A 16,402-nucleotide genomic window follows, 5' to 3' on the forward strand; every position below is an offset into this window, starting at 1 on the left:
CTCTGACACTCGGGTTATGACGGACACGGTTTCAGAGCAGCTCTTGTAAGTATGGTGTATCCCTTCCTCCAAAACAGATGTGAACTCATAAAGCTTCCTAATGATGACTCCGAAATACGCCAGAAAGTATTCTCGGTGGCATATTTTTGGTTTGTTTATCCAAAATCCCTATCTTGCCCCATTCCCCTTCATGATCTGCCTTGAAATGATCATCGCCATAATAATAATAATAGGTACTATTTATTATGTGTTAATTACTTTATCTCTTGTAATTCTCTCCTAATTACCTACCTTTCACATATAAAGGGCTACCCTCGTGGCTCAGACAGTAAAGAATCTGCCTGCAATGAAGGAGACTCGAGTTTGAAGGGAATGGCTACCCACTCCAGTATTCTTGTCTGGAGAATTCCATGGACAGAGGAGCCTGGCAAGCTATAGTCCATGGGGTCGCAAAGAGTCAGACACGACTGAGTGACTAACACTTCCACATATAAAATCCTGAAACCTAGAGAAGCTGGCTAAATGACTTCTCCTAAAGCCATATAAGCAATTAATGGCAGCACTGGATTTGAACGCAGTTCCCTGTAATTTCAGGTCTTGTGGTTTTGAACACAATACCCAAAGCCTCCCAGGGTGTCATCAGGGTTCCGGGACTTTCCTGGGTGAACCTCCAAAGCAACTCCCGTCTCTGCCCATGAGCACCTTGATTTAGTGGTGTGTGTGATACTGTTAGGGAACAGGGACTTCTGGGGCCAGAGAGTGGGCTGTCGTCTAACACTTGGAAATGAACTATCCGACGAGACGCACATACCAACAAAACAGACCTTACTGGGAAGGGGCCCCAGGCAGAGAGAAGCAGGGTCAGGGAACCCAGGCCTGCTCCGCCACGTGGCCTGTGGTCTCAGGTTTTATGGTCACGGCGTGAATTCCCAGGTTGTCTCTTGCCAGTCATCTGGCTCGGTCCGTATTTGTTCTGACTAAGGGCCCTCCCTGGTGGCGTGTGCATCGCTCAGCAAGGTGGATTCCAGCAAGAAGGACTCTGGGAGGCTGCTTGCCTCCTCCCTCTTTCGCCCACCCACCCCCGTCCCCACCAAATTCGCCTGGTTAGTTTTCAGGGGCAGCACGGTGTTCCGTATCGGGACCTCCTGTTGTGAGACAACTCGGGCAGGTGCGCCTGGCCAAGGCAGGTGGTTTTGGTCAACAGTTCCCTAACAGTCAAGTAGTGAAAGTGTGGAAGTGTTAGTTGCTCAGTCGTGTCCGACTCTTTGTGACCTTATGGACTATAGCCCGCCAGGCTCCTCTGTCCATGGGTTTCTCCAGGCAAGAGTACTGGAGTGGGTTGCCATTTCCTTCTGCAGGGGATCTTCCTGACCCAGTGATGGAACCCAGGTCTCACTTTATTCTCAGCATCACTCTTCAACCTAAATTATTTAGTCTAAGTACTAAATGTGAAGTATTTTTTTTTTTCCTGGTATGATTTACATCTCTTAATTTTACTATTACAGTTTTAAGGTGACAGATTGCTATACTCTGTTACATGCTTTTTCTATTTTGGTGGGGTGTTCGTGTTGATGAAATAACATCCTTCTGCTTAGACATTTTCCCAGTCTGATCGCCCTCCTGGAGTCGGTCCACCCTCCAGGAACGGCCGTCGTGGCCACGACAGAGCTCACCGTCTGCCCAGGTTAAGTTGCAGGCGGTGTCGCCATCCGACTCCTCATCTTGCCATTTCCTCTTTTCTTTTCGACAGACGTGGGTGCGTTTTTTGAAGAGGGGATGTGGCTGCGGTATAACTTCCAGGCGCCGGGAATGGGGACCCGGGATTCGGGCAGCAGATCGGAGAACTCTCCAGACCCGCAGAATGGAGCCCCAGACCTGGCGGGCGAGGAGATCCGCTTCAGCTTCAGCACCACCAAGGCGCCCTGCATCCTCCTCTATGTCAGCTCCTTCACCACCGACTTCCTGGCGGCGCTAGTCAAACCCACCGGTAAGAGCCAGGATCCCTAGCCTTCTGACGTTCAGTGTTGGGGGACAAATGAGCTTATGGTCGGTCTCTAGGAGACAGCTAACCGGTTGTAAGGCACATACACACCAACCCCCAGGAGCCCATTTCCTCTCTGAAAACAGGAGCTCTAAGACCCTTGAAGCTTTACGATCTCTCTTACAAATGAAAATGTTCGGGTGTGTCAAGGAGCACGTGTCTCTCATTTCCCAGGGACACTGAACAGGTTGTAGACATGGAGGCTGCCTCTCTGTGGTCTTGCTCTTTGGTGACGAAAGCTCTGCAGCCTCCCTGGACAGCTTCCAGGGTCATAGCATCTTAAATACCAAGATTTTTCTTCCATAGGATCTAATCAGTTCAGTTCAGTCGCTCAGTCATGTCCGACTCTTTTCCACCCCATGAATCGCAGCACGCCAGGCCTCCCTGTCCATCACCAACTCCTGGAGTTCACTCAGACTCACGTCCATCGAGTCAGTGATGCCATCCAGCCATCTCATACTCTGTCGTCCCCTTCTCCTCCTGCCCCCAATCCCTCCTAGCATCGGAGTCTTTTCCAGTGAGTCAACTCTTCGCATGAGGTGGCCAAAGTACTGGAGTTTCAGCTTTAGCATCATTCCTTCCAAAGAACACCCAGGACCAATCTCCTTCCGAATGGACTGGTTGGATCTCCTTGCAGTCCAAGGGACTCTCAAGAGTCTTCTCCAACACCTCAGTTCAAAAGCATCAATTCTTTGGCACTCAGCCTTCTTCACAGTCCAACTCTCACATCCATACATGACCACTGGAAAAACCATACCCTTGACTAGATGGACCTTTGTTGGCAAAATAATGTCTCTGCTTTTCAATATGCTATCTAGGTTGGTCATAACTTTCCTTCCAAGGAGTAAGTGTCTTTTAATTTCATGGCTGCAGTCACCATCTGCAGTGATTTTGGAGCCCAAAAAAATAAAGTCTGATACTGTTTCCCCATCTATTTCCCACGAAGTGATGGGACTAGATGCCATGATCTTCGTTTTCTGAATGTTGGGCTTTAAGCCAACTTTTTCACTCTAATAATGATTCTTATTAACCCAGTTCAGCTTGAAAGTGAAAGTCACTCAGTCATGTCCGACTCTTTGCAACTCTGTGGACTATACAGTCCATGGAATTCTCCAGGCCAGAATACTGGACTGGGTAGCTGTTCCCTTCTCCAGGGGATCTTCCCAATCCAGGGATCAAACCCAAGTCTCCCACACTGCAACCAGATTCTTTAGGAGCTGAGCCACTAGGTTTGAAAGATAGATGGGGAAAAAAAAAAAAATTCCTTAGGATTTTCCCTTTCAGAAATTAATTCTGAAGAAATAAGCCAAAAATCAGATGAAGATTCAGCATAAAGATGTTCATCATAGTTTATAATGTTATTTATGATAGTAAGAATTGGTGAGGACCTAGAAGTTCAATTTTAGTAAAATGGTTAGTCAAAGGAAGTCACTGTTTATGAGATACTATGTATCCATTAAGAAAAATATTTGTGAAGAGTTAAGTAAAGACATGAAAAAGCCTTGACTATACAATATCAGCCAGGCTCCTCTGTCCATGGAACTCTCCAGACAAGAATACTAGAACGGGTTGTCATACCCTTCTCCAAAGGATCTTCCCAACCCAGGGATAAAACCCTGGTCTCACACATTGCAGGCAGATTCTTAACCATCTGAGCCACCAGGGCAGCCCCAATATTGATTTAGCTCTATAAAAAGATGGATAGAAAAAAAGACAATGATGTGAGCACAAAGTAGGTCTGTTTCACTAGCTGACTTGTTTCTCCCAGGTAATACTTTCTACCTATGTGAGATGCTCTTAATAAGCAACTGCCACTGTTCTCACCAGAGAAAAATAGTGAGTAAAATCAGGAAGTAAAGAAGCAGAAAAGCTTGCGATTCCTGCTCTCCAGGATTTCACACATTCTTTCTTCTGCATCAGATTAAATCGCTGTTTAATCCACTGGCGTTCTCCACCCTCATGTCCCAAGCTCTCCTTGGTGGGCAGGGAGGCTGCCTCTCAGCTCTAGCTCTTCAAGAATGTCATGAACACGCCCCAGTAGACACTGTACTGTCTGCTCCTCAAGCTACCGCTGCATTCCCATCTGGTCCCAACCCTCTCCAGTAACTCCTGCCCCACAGCCTACACCAGGCCCTGCAAGCACTCACGTGTGTGTTTATGGGCGTTTGTCACATGCAAAGGCTTTGACTGATGTTTCCATATTAATGACTCCCATGTAAGGAAGCCCGAAGCTATATTGTGTTTCAAATGCATGAATTCCCGAGAGCACATACTCTATAAGGTGGAGTCCACTCTACCCTCTTCCTGCAGGTGATAGAGTGGAGTACAGAGAGGTTCAGTTATTTGCACACTTGGCCAGTGATGGCACAACCAACTGGTGTTCCTAAACCCGGATCCAGAGTTCTCCAGCGCTCTTTCTCTGCTGCAGAGATCTCTAGAACACACAGGGCATTTGCAAAGTATAGACAGTCAACTTCTCTTGAGGGGTTGCAAGGCCATCCTCAATTGTTGCTGGAAATTGGCTTTTTCACACTCCAAATACTGCATATTTTATGAATTGAGATTTGAAGCTAGACAAATTTGAGGAACTCATTCAGGAAAAAGAAATCGATAAGGACTAAGCCAAAATATCCAAAAAAGAAAGTAATAAATAAAATAAGAAGTCTTAACTAAATGCCCTTGCATCTCTCAAACTTGACATGTTGGGAGCTGCATTGCTCTCAATGCTCCTGGAACCTGCCTGCCCCCCTAGTCCTGATGGTACTGCTGCATCTCAGACATGGAACACACAGCCTGGTGTCATCATGACCACTCTGTCCTTCCCCCTCCTGTGGGTCTATTCCCAATGAGTCCTGTGGGTCCTGTTCTAACCATGTCCTTCCCAAGCGGCCCCTCCTTCGCTTCCCCACTGCTATCCTCCTGGCAAATGTCTTCTGATTCAATGCTTCCCAACCCGTGTCACGGCATACATGGCACGTATGTGAATGGCACCTGGGCAGATGGATGAGGTTGTATTTGGGAGGCCACCTGCCCAGGGGCTCCAGCCACCCTCTCCTCCTGCAAGTCCACCAAGGCCTAAGGGGAGCCTGCTTCTGGTACCCTGGGGCCCCTCCTCAGGGTAGATACACCTCAACACATGTCCAGGAGGCTCTGTTCCCACCATCACTCTGCTCCCAGCCACCCCATCCTCCTCAGCCAGAAAAGGTCTTCCTTCACACACAGCACCCCTACCAAACAGGAGCCACAGGAGGGGTCCCTAGTCCCCCCACCTTCCATCAGGACCCACCAGGCTCCTGGGTGAGAGCTCAGGGTGCAGAACCAGAATGTCTGGATTTTAATTCTGCTCCTGTGTTTGCAGACTGTTGGGTCTGGAATAGTCACAAGCCACACCGAGCCTCAGTTTCCTCATCTGTAACACAGTGACTCCCCCAGAGCAGTGCTGTGAAAGTCAAATGAGTTATTGAGTGTAATGCACTGTACACATGCGTGCATAGTAGATCCTAAAGGAAATCAACCCTTAATGTTCATTGGAAGGACTGATGCTAAAGCTGATGCTCCAATACTTTGGCCACATGATGTGAAGAACTGATTCATTGGAAAAAGACCCTGTTGCTAAGAAAGATTGAGGGCAGGAGGAGAAGGGGACGACAGGGGATGAGACGATTGGATGGTAATCACCAACTCAATGGACTTGAGTTTGAGCAAACTCCAGGAGACAGCGAAGGACAGGCAAGCCTTTCGTGCTATAGTCTATGGGGTTGCAAAGAGTTGGACACGGCTTAACCACTGAACAACAATAATATACACACACACGTTTGTGTGTGTGTGTGTGTGTCTGTGCGTGTGTTAGCAGTAGTTATCCAGAGCCCACTGATTGAATCTACAGTTTCCAACATATTGAGGCCACACATCCCTACACTTCCTTTTCCGGGAACTCTCTACTCCGCAAGCACCCCAGGGATGTTTGCCCAGGTGCCCACTCCGTTTCCCTTGTCTGGAAAAGCTCCATCTTCCTCTGTAGCTTCCTACCTGCCTTTCATTCTGGACTCAGATCAAGTCTCGCCTCCTTTCCATGACCGCGCCTTCCTTTCAACTTCGATCACGCTTACTTTCGCTGTCATTTGTTGGCTTTCAGTGGTCTGTGTGGTTTCCCGTCTCTGTTATACATGCGTCCTGTCTTCCCAGCGAGATGAAAGGCCCTAGAGCAGGTGCTCTGTGAGTGTTTGCTGATGGCAGTGATGATGGCCAGGGGAGAATAAATCTGTTAGGCACATTATTTGCTGCAGCCAATAAAAGAGCATTCCCTTATAACTGCTTTAATTCACTCGGGAGATAAACGTGAGCTGCAGGAAGTGAAGTGTCTCTCCATCTTAATAATATTTTATTTTAATGAACAAATATTAATATTCTCCTTCCCATCATTTAGTGGTTCTCTTGTGCTATTATTTGAAAGAAATAAATATATTATTTAAATTTTATTATTCCAGAATATTGCCATTCCTGTTTATAGATGTTCACTATATATAAATTTTAAAGTCTGACTCATCTTTTTCCTCAAAGCAAATCATTCCCAATGCCATTAAGCAAAGCAGTTAGAGAAATTTTAAATCATTTTTACAAAGTCCAAGAAAGCCAGAAAGAGAGAAAATAATGAAAACAACTTAATACTGATTTTAATGAGCTGGAAAACATAAAGGGATCAATGACAAAGAGACAGTAGGGAAAAAAATGTCCAGAGTTTTGTTGTTTTGTGTGTGTGTTTGGTTTTTTTTTTTTTTTTTTGGCATAATTACTGGTTCCTCTGACTTTTAGCCTCAAAGGCAGAGCCCTCTCTTACTTCTCTGTGTATCCCCAGATCAGGCACGACCTGGACTGTACTAGGGGTTAGAGGTGGGTGTCTGTCTTAGAAGTGGACTCCACACCAGCCAGGCAGTCCACATCTGGACCTTTAAGACTTGGTTCCATGGTGCTTTGCACAGGGCATTAAATAAGTATACTCTAAGGAAATGAATGCTTAAATGATGAATGAACACAGCTATATGTTTTTAAAACTGGAGATATATATGTGTGTGTATGGAGTCTAAAATATGGTACCGATGAACCTATTTGCATGGCAGCAATAGACATGCAGATACAGAGAACAGGCTTGTGGACACAGCAGGGGAGGGATAGGGTTGGATGAACTGAGAGTGTAGCATTGAAACATATACACTGCTGCTGCTGCTGCTAAATCGCTTCAGTGTCTGACTCTGTGCGACCCCATAGACGGCAGCCCACCAGACTCTGCCGGCCCTGGGATTCTCCAGGCAAGAACCCTGGAGTGGGTTGCCATTTCCTTCTCCAATGCATGAAAGTGAAAAGTGAAAGTGAAGTCACTCAGTCGCGTCTGACTCTTCGAGACCTCATGGACTGCAGCCTACCAGGCTCCCCCGTCCATGGGATTTTCCAGGCAAGAGTACTGGAGTGGGGTGCCATTGCCTTCTCCGAACATATACACTACTGTATGTAAAATAGACAGCCAGTGGGAAGTTCCTGTATGACACAGGGAGCTCAACCCAGTGCCCTGTGACAACCTAGAGTGGGATGGGGTCTAGGTAGGGAGGGAGGGTTGGACATATGTATACCTGTGGCTGATTCATGTTGAAATATGGCAGAAATCAATACAACATTGTAAAGCAATTATCCTCCAATTAAAAATTTAAAAATAAATGTCACCAGTAAAAAAAAAAAAAAAAACAAGAAAGAAAGCTGGCTGTGATCATACAAAGTCAGAACACCAGAAGTAAAGTGGAAAATAAAAACTGAAGACAGTCGACTTTTTTCCTGCATATAGCCAAACAACTTTCCTAACCATCTCCTTCACTGCCAAACAATAGATTATTTGTAATGCTATTACAGTAAAGAAAAAATAGGGTAAAAGCCCTGAGTGGTGGGGAGAGAAGCAGCTCAGGGAAAAAGGAGTGGCATGTTCAAAGGTCCTGAGGAAGGAAGAAGAGTTGTATTTTCTAGGGAATAAGCCAAGTGCAAGGGAGCCTGAATGTAAAAGTGAAAGGGTAACTGACTTGATTTTAAAACAAAGTAACTGGCAACCTTTCAGGCAGGACATCATCAGCTATATTAAAAATGTATGTCTTTATCCTGTAAGCAACTGGAACATTTGAAGAGCTTTATGTGAACCATACAACTAATTAATTATGCATTTTGAAAAGATTACTCTGCAAAGAAAACATGGGAAAGAAGAAGAAGCAGGGAAACCATGATTCATTCCCTCAGTGAGTATTTATTCAGCACCTACTGTGTGGAGAAGGAAATGGCAACCCACTCCAGTATTCGTGCCTGGAAAATCCCATGGATAGAGGAGCTTGGCAGGGCTACGGTCCATGGGGTTGCAAAGAGTCAGACACGACTGAGCACCTAACACACACACTGTGTGTCAGGCATTATTCTAGACATTGGGAATTAAGTCATGAGGAATATAAACAGGGATTTCCCTGGTGAGCCAGTGGCTAACACTCCAATCTACCAATGCAGGAGTCCAGGTTTGATTCCTGGTCAGCAAATTAGATCCCACATGCTGTAACTCAGACCTGGAACAGCCAAATAAATAACTAAAGAGTAAAATATTTTTTAAAAAAAATATATCAGCCAAAGTTCTTACTCTTATGTAGCTTGCTTTTGAACGGAAGAAGACAGACAATAAATAAATGAAGTGCTCTTCTGTAGTATGTTGTATGGAAAGAACTGTCATGGGGGAAAATAAAGTAGAAAAGGAGTGGGGCGCCTGGTCAAGGGAAAGCAGTAGGTAAATTGTGCTTTTGAGAAGATAATATTTAAACAGGACCTAAAGGGAGTGAGGGCTCATCCATGCAGGTAGATAGCTGGAAAATGAGGGCCCCAGGCAGAAGAACCAGCAGGTGCAAAGGCTGTGAGGCAGGAACATGCTGCCATCTGTGGAGAGAGCAGAGAAGCCTGTGTGGTCAGGTGATGAGTGAGCAAGGAGGAGAATAATGAGAGGCTGAGTCAGAGATAATGGGGACGATCACAAAGGGCCTGGCTGGCCAGGATGAAGACTCAGAGTGAGACTGTTGTTGTCATTCAGTCACTAAGCCGTGTCCAATTCTTTGGGACCCCCTGAACTGTAATACACCAGGTTCTCCCATCCTTCACTATCTCCTGGAGTTTGCTCAAACTCATGTCTGTTGAGTCGGTGATGCCATCCAATCATCTCATCCTCTGTTGCCCCTCTTCACTTCCTGCCTTCAATTTTTCCAGCTTTAGGGTCTTTTCTAATGTGTAGGCACTTTTCATCAGGTGGCCAAAGTATTGGAGGTTAAGCATCAGTCCTTCCAATGAATATTCAGGGTTGATTTCCTTTAGGATTAACTGGTTTGATCTCCTTGCAGTCCAAGGGACTGCCCAGAGTCTTCTCCAGCACCACAATTGGAAAGCATCAATTCTTTTGCGCTCAGCCTTCTTTATGGGATAGGAAGCCAAGGAAGGTTCCTGAGCAGAGGGCAGCTCTGCCTTCCATCTGCAGACTAGGGATGGAGACTAGGAGACTAGACTGGGCTGGGGAGACATGGTGGAAGGGCAGAGGCAAGCAGGTTCGTTAGTATGAAGGCTCGTACAGTAATCTGGGCAAAAGACAAGGGTGGCTTGGTCCAGGGATAGAAACTGAGGTGATGAAAAAGGTAAGATTCAGAGCATGTTTTAAAGACAGAACCAAGGAGCTTTGCTGACAGATCATACTGTAATACAGGAGCAAGAGGGGAGTCAGGGTTTTTAGGTGGAAATAGCAGGAAGGATAAAGTGTCCATTAACTGAAATGTGGGGAAATGGGTTGAGTTAGTTTTAGGAGAGGAAGTTCAAGAGTTTGGTTTCTCGTATGTATCTGAGGTTCCAGTGAGACATCTCCGTTAATGTATGAGTAGTAAGAGAGCAGAGAAAGAGGGGACTCGCCCGAGAGTGAAGTGGGGTGAAGAGTGGCCACGTTTGAAGGAGAGACTGCCGTGGGTCACGTGATCCAAGCAGACGCGGATGCAGGTGCAGTCCAGGTGACAGCCATCAGGTCACTGATGGGAGTGGCCGGCACAGAGGCCAGGGCGGGCACTCTGTGTGGAGGGGCGGGCTCCCGAGGGAGCCACACCAGGCGCTCTAGGTGCTGTGGGGGCCCTGCAGCTGTGGAGATGGGGCAGAGTGGGTGAACTTAGACACGTTTAGGAAACAGAAGTCTGCAGTACTTGGTTGAAATGCTGTAAAGCAATCTAGGGTCAGGTGTTAAGAGAGGCCTCAGAAATAGTGAAGGCTTGTTCAGATTTGTTCAGAGAGCAAAAGAATAGGAAATGCAAGTAATTCATGATTGGTCTGATGGATGTTTCTTTCAATTCCAGGGACATAGTTCCATATTTTAAAGAACACATGTAAGGCTAAGGAACGGCAGTGTTCAGAATCAATTGCATTGGTTTACATCCATATAAGGGACTTTTCTGGTGGCTTAGACGGTAAAGAGTCTGCCTACAATCCGGGAGACCTGGGTTCAATCCTTGGGTTGGGAGATCCTCTGGAGAAGGAAATGGCAACCCACTCCAGTATTCTTGCCTGGAAAACCCCATGGGCAGAGGAGCCTGGTAGGCTACAGTCCATGGGGTTGCAAAGAGTCGGACACGACTAAGTGGCTTCACTTTCAATTTTCACTTTCACATCCATATAAGGGTGTGAGAATTACCTGAAAGGAGATCTGGCCAAATATTCAGAGTAGTTATCTCTGAATGATGGTGTTCCCAGTGACTTTCTTTTTTATTTTTTCTGTTAACTTCCTAAGTTTTAATTAGCCTGTGCTGTTTCACAACTTAAAATCAGAATATCAGTTTTGTTCCTCTGGAAGGGAAATGAAAGAGGCAAGGAAGAATCTCTGAAGTGATATACAGTTAGCCACACTCTTGCTAAATTACTGGCTCCATTTTTAAGCTCTGAGATATCAGAAGCTATTAGCACGAAGATTCCAATTTGAGTGGAAAAATGAGATAAAAAGTTGATGCCTTTAAATAATCATAAATAAGAAATAAAAGCTACATTTGCTGTACAGATTAATTAAAAGCAGGACCTAGAATATTATATTAGTCTTTCTGAATATTGCTTGCCATCAGGGGGAAGCAAGAAAGAGGATAAAAAGAATAATTTGTTGAGGCAAAGTGCATGACAGCTGAGAGGCAGTGAGGACCCATCTTTTTATTGATTTGCGTTTGGATTGATGAGGTCTCTAACCTAGAATAAAATCCTCTGCTCTATTTTCTTGGTCTCAGTGAAGCCACCCAAAGTGCCGTGTATTTATCTTTTGTAAATTATGTTTATTTTTAATACTCTGTGCTCATGATTCTTTTATATGGTGAATGTCACACTTTGCTGATGGCATGAGACCACCCTGGCATCCTGCGTTTATATTTTATTTTACAGAGTATTCTGTGGGGCCTGTCTCCACGGCCCTGTATTGTGTATATGTTCTCAGACACAATCCACGCTTGGACCATTTATACCGTTTGCTGCTTCAACTTGGAGATGATGGTCACGGATGGCCCATAATTGGTAGACTGTCAACATGCGTGAGCCTGGTGCCGTGAACCTTTATGGATTAGTGCACCTCTGAGCTAGGGGCTCAGAATGCAGAACGGCAATCGTGTTGATGGACATCGAAGCCGCGTTTAGTGGAAACAAGACCCCAGGGCTGGGGGCGTGACATTAATATGAAATCCAGGGCAGAGAAACGACTGAGTCTCTTTCCTTTTCTCTATGCAGGAAGCCTCCAGATCCGGTACAACCTGGGTGGCACCCGGGAGCCCTATAACATTGACGTGGACCACCGGAGCATGGCCAACGGCCAGCCCCACAGCGTTAACATCACCCGTCGTGAGAGGACCATCACTCTCAAGGTACGCACGTGTTACTCATCTGTCATCTGTCATACTGTGTTGCGGTCTCTGCCCGCTGTCGCACTTGAGTGAGTGCTCCATCACTCAGTCATGTCCAACTCTTTGCGACCCCAAGGACGGCAGCCCGCCAGGCTCCTCTGTCCATGGGATCCTCCAAGCTAGAATGCCAGAGTGGTTGCCATTTCCTTCTCCCTCTGTCATACTTGGCTGTTGTTGGGTTTTTTGTTTGTTTGTTTTCAGTTTGGTTTTGGGTGGTTGGAGCAGGTGGAAGAGATGCTTCTAATACATTCTTCTACAAATTGTTAACCAGTGATGTAGAAAGATATGCAGTTGGTACAGGAAGGACAATGATGGTATTGATGGAGAAGAGATTTCTTGGGAGAAGGTAGAATAAATGTTTGCTCCATATATTCTTCGTAGCTTTTCCTGTGTATAGACCTGCACATCTATCAGCCTTCTGCTTTTATCCATTGCAGCATCTTTACCCTCCATGGTCTCAGATGTCTGAGGCTTATCACGTTTCCCAGCAAAGGTTATTTTGGTTTATCTGACCTACTTCCTTCACAACTCTAGCGCAGTGTGAATAACTGTTTTTTTTTTTCCTTCTATAGATGCTTTGCCTTAAACATCTTCTGTACACATACCTTTCCCAGCATCTCAGACTCTGGTTGTGGGCTTTTTGTACACAAAGGGATAGTTTTATTATGACACTCAAATTTTATTTCAGGTTCATTGATTGTCCCTCCCCGCCCCCCCACCACTGATTTTTACAATGAAGAAGCCAGCCTGGGAGACACCATGAATCAAACATGACATGAGGTCTCCCCGGGAACTGAGCCAAAGATCAAGGCTGGAACTGTCACTGCGTTCTCTAGAAGGAGTTCAAAATAGATACCTGTCAGGAAGAAGAACGGCAGGGGGATGCTGTTTTGTCAGCCGAGCGGAGTGCCTTTTGGCAGGGGCTCAGCAGCCTCTCCGACCTCATTCGGATTCAGCTCGTTGCTGTGGGAAGTTCAGGTTGCAAAGAATCAGCACAGGCCCCATCTCTTTTTGAGCCCTGGTGAATGTCAAATTCATAACTCGATATGGAGTTTACACTTGGCCTTTAGCAGGAAATGCTAGAGAGCGTTTTCAGGAGAGGCCTTTCCTAGGAAAATGACAACGTGCAGAAGCAGCTTATTGTGCAGTCAATCAGATGGAGTGTAAATAAGGTTCTCTCTTAGTGACGGACAGTCGCTGAGCCCAGCGCAGTTCTTCACACACGAGAGGTGCTACAGATTACTTACAGAGTAAACTGCCCCCATCCTTCACCACAAACTCAAGTCTGATTCAGAAGAGACAGCAAGTTCAGGGTTAGTATGGTTTATACCATTATAGGATACAAATGTTTTAATACCATCTACCAACATTGTGTTTACTGGATTTTGATTAGACTCATTCACTTAGTTTAAACTATGCCATCTGTCACCCCTCTCAAAGAAAGTGATTCTCTTGCCATTTCGCCACTGCAAAATAATATTAAAAGTTAAAAAAGCTCAGCAGTCAGCTTGAAGGACAGTGTCATGGAAGACAGCTGATTCCCCTGTGGAATTTTGCAAGAAAATGCCTCGTGTGTTGGGGCTGAGCCCTGTGGGTTGAGGAACTTCAGCAAAGATGAGGGTGGGGTGAGTGGGAGAGGAGAGTCCAGGTGATAAGCTAAATAATTCCATTTCTGGGTACAATTCCCCAAATGAGAGTCTGAAGCAAAGTAGGTCAAGAAGGCCTCCTTTCTGGCAAGTTCCACCAACTGGGAAATCTTTGGAACCAACCAGAAACTCTTGAAGAACAGATATCAGCTAAATCAGAGCTGCTATCTGCTGCAGTGAATCAGAGATTGCCCTGAAGAAGGGGAGAAGGATGGACTATTTTAAGGACTTGGAGCTTTTGAGGCAGGGAGAGGCCGAGAAGTCCAAACAATACAGGAGCCAGAGGCCTGCAGAGTCCAGGGCACTGAGGAGGGCCGGGGGGAGGTGGGATCTGCTTCTATTGCTCTGGGTTCTTCTGGTTGCAAATGACAGAAAACCAACTCAGAATTCATTTGTAGGGGAAATTCCTAGGGTAGGTTATAAAAAGACAGGAAAGAAGAGGAAAATCACAACTTTGAAACAGAATCCAGAAGACCTGGAGAATTCAAACAAAGACTAGGCCTCCAGTGAGCACCTCTCTGCTCTTGCCTCTCTCTCTCTCCGTACTTCATCTCTGCTTGCCCACCTCCATCTAACAACTGGATTAACTCTTCTCTGGAAGGCTCCATCTTCCAGATGTAATGGACCCAGATACTGAAGTCCTGGGCACGTGTCTTCCCAGTTTTGCTGTCGGAAGGAAGGTCCTAGAGTCTCAGTTCTCATTTTAAAACCCAGGGGAAGTCTCTGGTTGGCTGGTCTGGGGTCCCACACTCACTCTATCTTGGGGAGCGGGGTGCAGTGACTGATGGCCCACAATCAGACCTCATGATCAGAGTGGGGAATTTGGGGGAGAGTCCTCCAAGGAACAGGACTAGAGCTCCAGGAAAAGGAAGATGTGGATGAGGATGAAAAACACTGGCCGCATAACGCTTTGTAGTAAAGAAGACAGAAGCAGGAAGCATTCTAAAAGACATGGAACAGGGCTTCCCTGGTGGCTCAGTGGTAAAGAATCTGCCTGCCAATGCAGGAGACACGGGTTCAACCCCTGATCCAGGAAGATCCCACGTGCCTCGAAGCAACTAAGCCTGTGATACACAACTATTTCGCTTGTGCTCTAGAGCCGGGGAGCCGCAGCTACAGAAGTGCACACACCCTAGAGCCCGTGATCTGCAGCAAGAGAAGTCACTGCAATGGGAAGCCAGCTCACTGCAACTCGAGAGGAGCCCTTGGTCACTACAACTAGAGGAAAAGCCCACACAGCAATGAAGACCCAGCACGGCCAAAAAAAAAAAAATAAATCTTTTTTTAAAAAAGAAAAAAGACATGGAGCAAATTCAGCCACAGAAATTGTGCCCAGGGGGTTGGAAAGCCCTGCCCGCCTCAATTCTGTCACACAATGGAGTGCAATCGCCCTGAGATTTCTGGACATATTTAGAAAGCCAGATGCCATCACCCACTTGAATCCAGCCTGAACAGACTTCATGGTCTGGAGGGCTCTGGTCTTTCTCAGCCCGGATGGAAAGCAGAGGTGGATGCAGTGGAGGAAGAAAGCACACGGCGCCTCCTTTCAGACCAGCGGATCTGGTGGGCTCCCTGGGTCCACAGCCTGCTTTCTTTCAGGCAAGGGAACCTGTTGAGTGTGGACATAACTCCAGGTGTACCTTTAGAACCCCCAAAATATACTCCAATTTTTTTTTCCTGGGAACAATCTACAAATCCATCTTGAGAACTCCTACAACCTCAAGAATGCATGGAGAACAATATAATGAAATGTTAATCGTGATTATTTCTGTGTAAAGGATTATAAATAGTTTCATTTCCTCTAGAGTTTTCTATATTTCCTCATTTCTTATTACAAATGTGTGTTGCATTTTTATAATTGAACAAAAATGTAAAACACATATCCGGTTTGGTCCCTGGGTTGGGAAGATCCCCTGGAGAAGGGAAAGGCTACCCATTCCAGTATTTTGGCCTGGAGAATTTCATAGACTGTATAGTCCATGGGCTCACAAAGAGTCAGACATGACCGAGTGACTTTAAAAAAAAACACATGTATCCTCCATCTATTCTGATAACCCCCAGTTACAATAAAATATAACGACAAATATACGTAAATAATTTTGAATTAAAATGTACTTCTAATCAAAGAGCAAAAATAAGCCTAAGATGAATTTAAAATGCTGTGGAATGACGCCTTTGGGATTAAGGTGAAATTTTATATGTTTCTACATATACAAACATCATATAATTTAGATGATGTTTATCGACGTTTATAGTGTTTTTAAAAGCAGGTTGGCTTTCCTAGCTGGGTTTGGCTAAAGCTAACATTAAATTAATTTGCATTCCCTGAGCACACACTGTCTGAAATGGTGCTGAGCACTTGAGGGAAATTGACCTTGGATGAAACATTTGCTGCCAAAAAACAAAGTGCCCAATCTGCACATAGATAATGAAGAACTGACTCTCGGAGTTAGCAGACAGCAACGTGAACCAGAGCCCGTGACAACCCTCAAGTGGCATCGTTTACAAAAACTCACAGTCGCACCAGTGATAATAGCTAAAGGCTTAATGCCAGTCAGATGTAAAACAAACCCTGAGCAGGTAGAGAGCACCTGAACAAAGCGTTGTATCTGATGAAAATATGTGCCAGTTAACACACATCGAAGAACTGAACATTACAAGGAATGACTTCAAAGTCTTGTGCTGCGAATCCTTTCTTCTTACTTTCCTTCCTGCCTGCCATCTCTGGCTTCTCCCTTCCTTCTTCATTC

General features: G+C 45.6%; 1 protein-coding gene across 1 annotated transcript in view; it reads left to right on the plus strand.

Moving 5' to 3' along the window:
- Window positions 1-16,402, plus strand: part of CNTNAP2 (contactin associated protein 2) — a 2,330,533-nt gene that overhangs the window by 2,148,260 nt on the left and 165,871 nt on the right. Inside the window, exons 19-20 of the mRNA XM_070369076.1 lie at window positions 1,751-1,987; window positions 11,834-11,967. Coding sequence (XP_070225177.1) covers window positions 1,751-1,987; window positions 11,834-11,967 — 371 coding nt within the window. The remainder of the gene's footprint in view (window positions 1-1,750; window positions 1,988-11,833; window positions 11,968-16,402) is intronic.

This window comes from Bos mutus, chromosome 4, assembly GCF_027580195.1.
Source record: "Bos mutus isolate GX-2022 chromosome 4, NWIPB_WYAK_1.1, whole genome shotgun sequence".
NCBI classification, from domain to species: Eukaryota; Metazoa; Chordata; class Mammalia; order Artiodactyla; family Bovidae; genus Bos; species Bos mutus.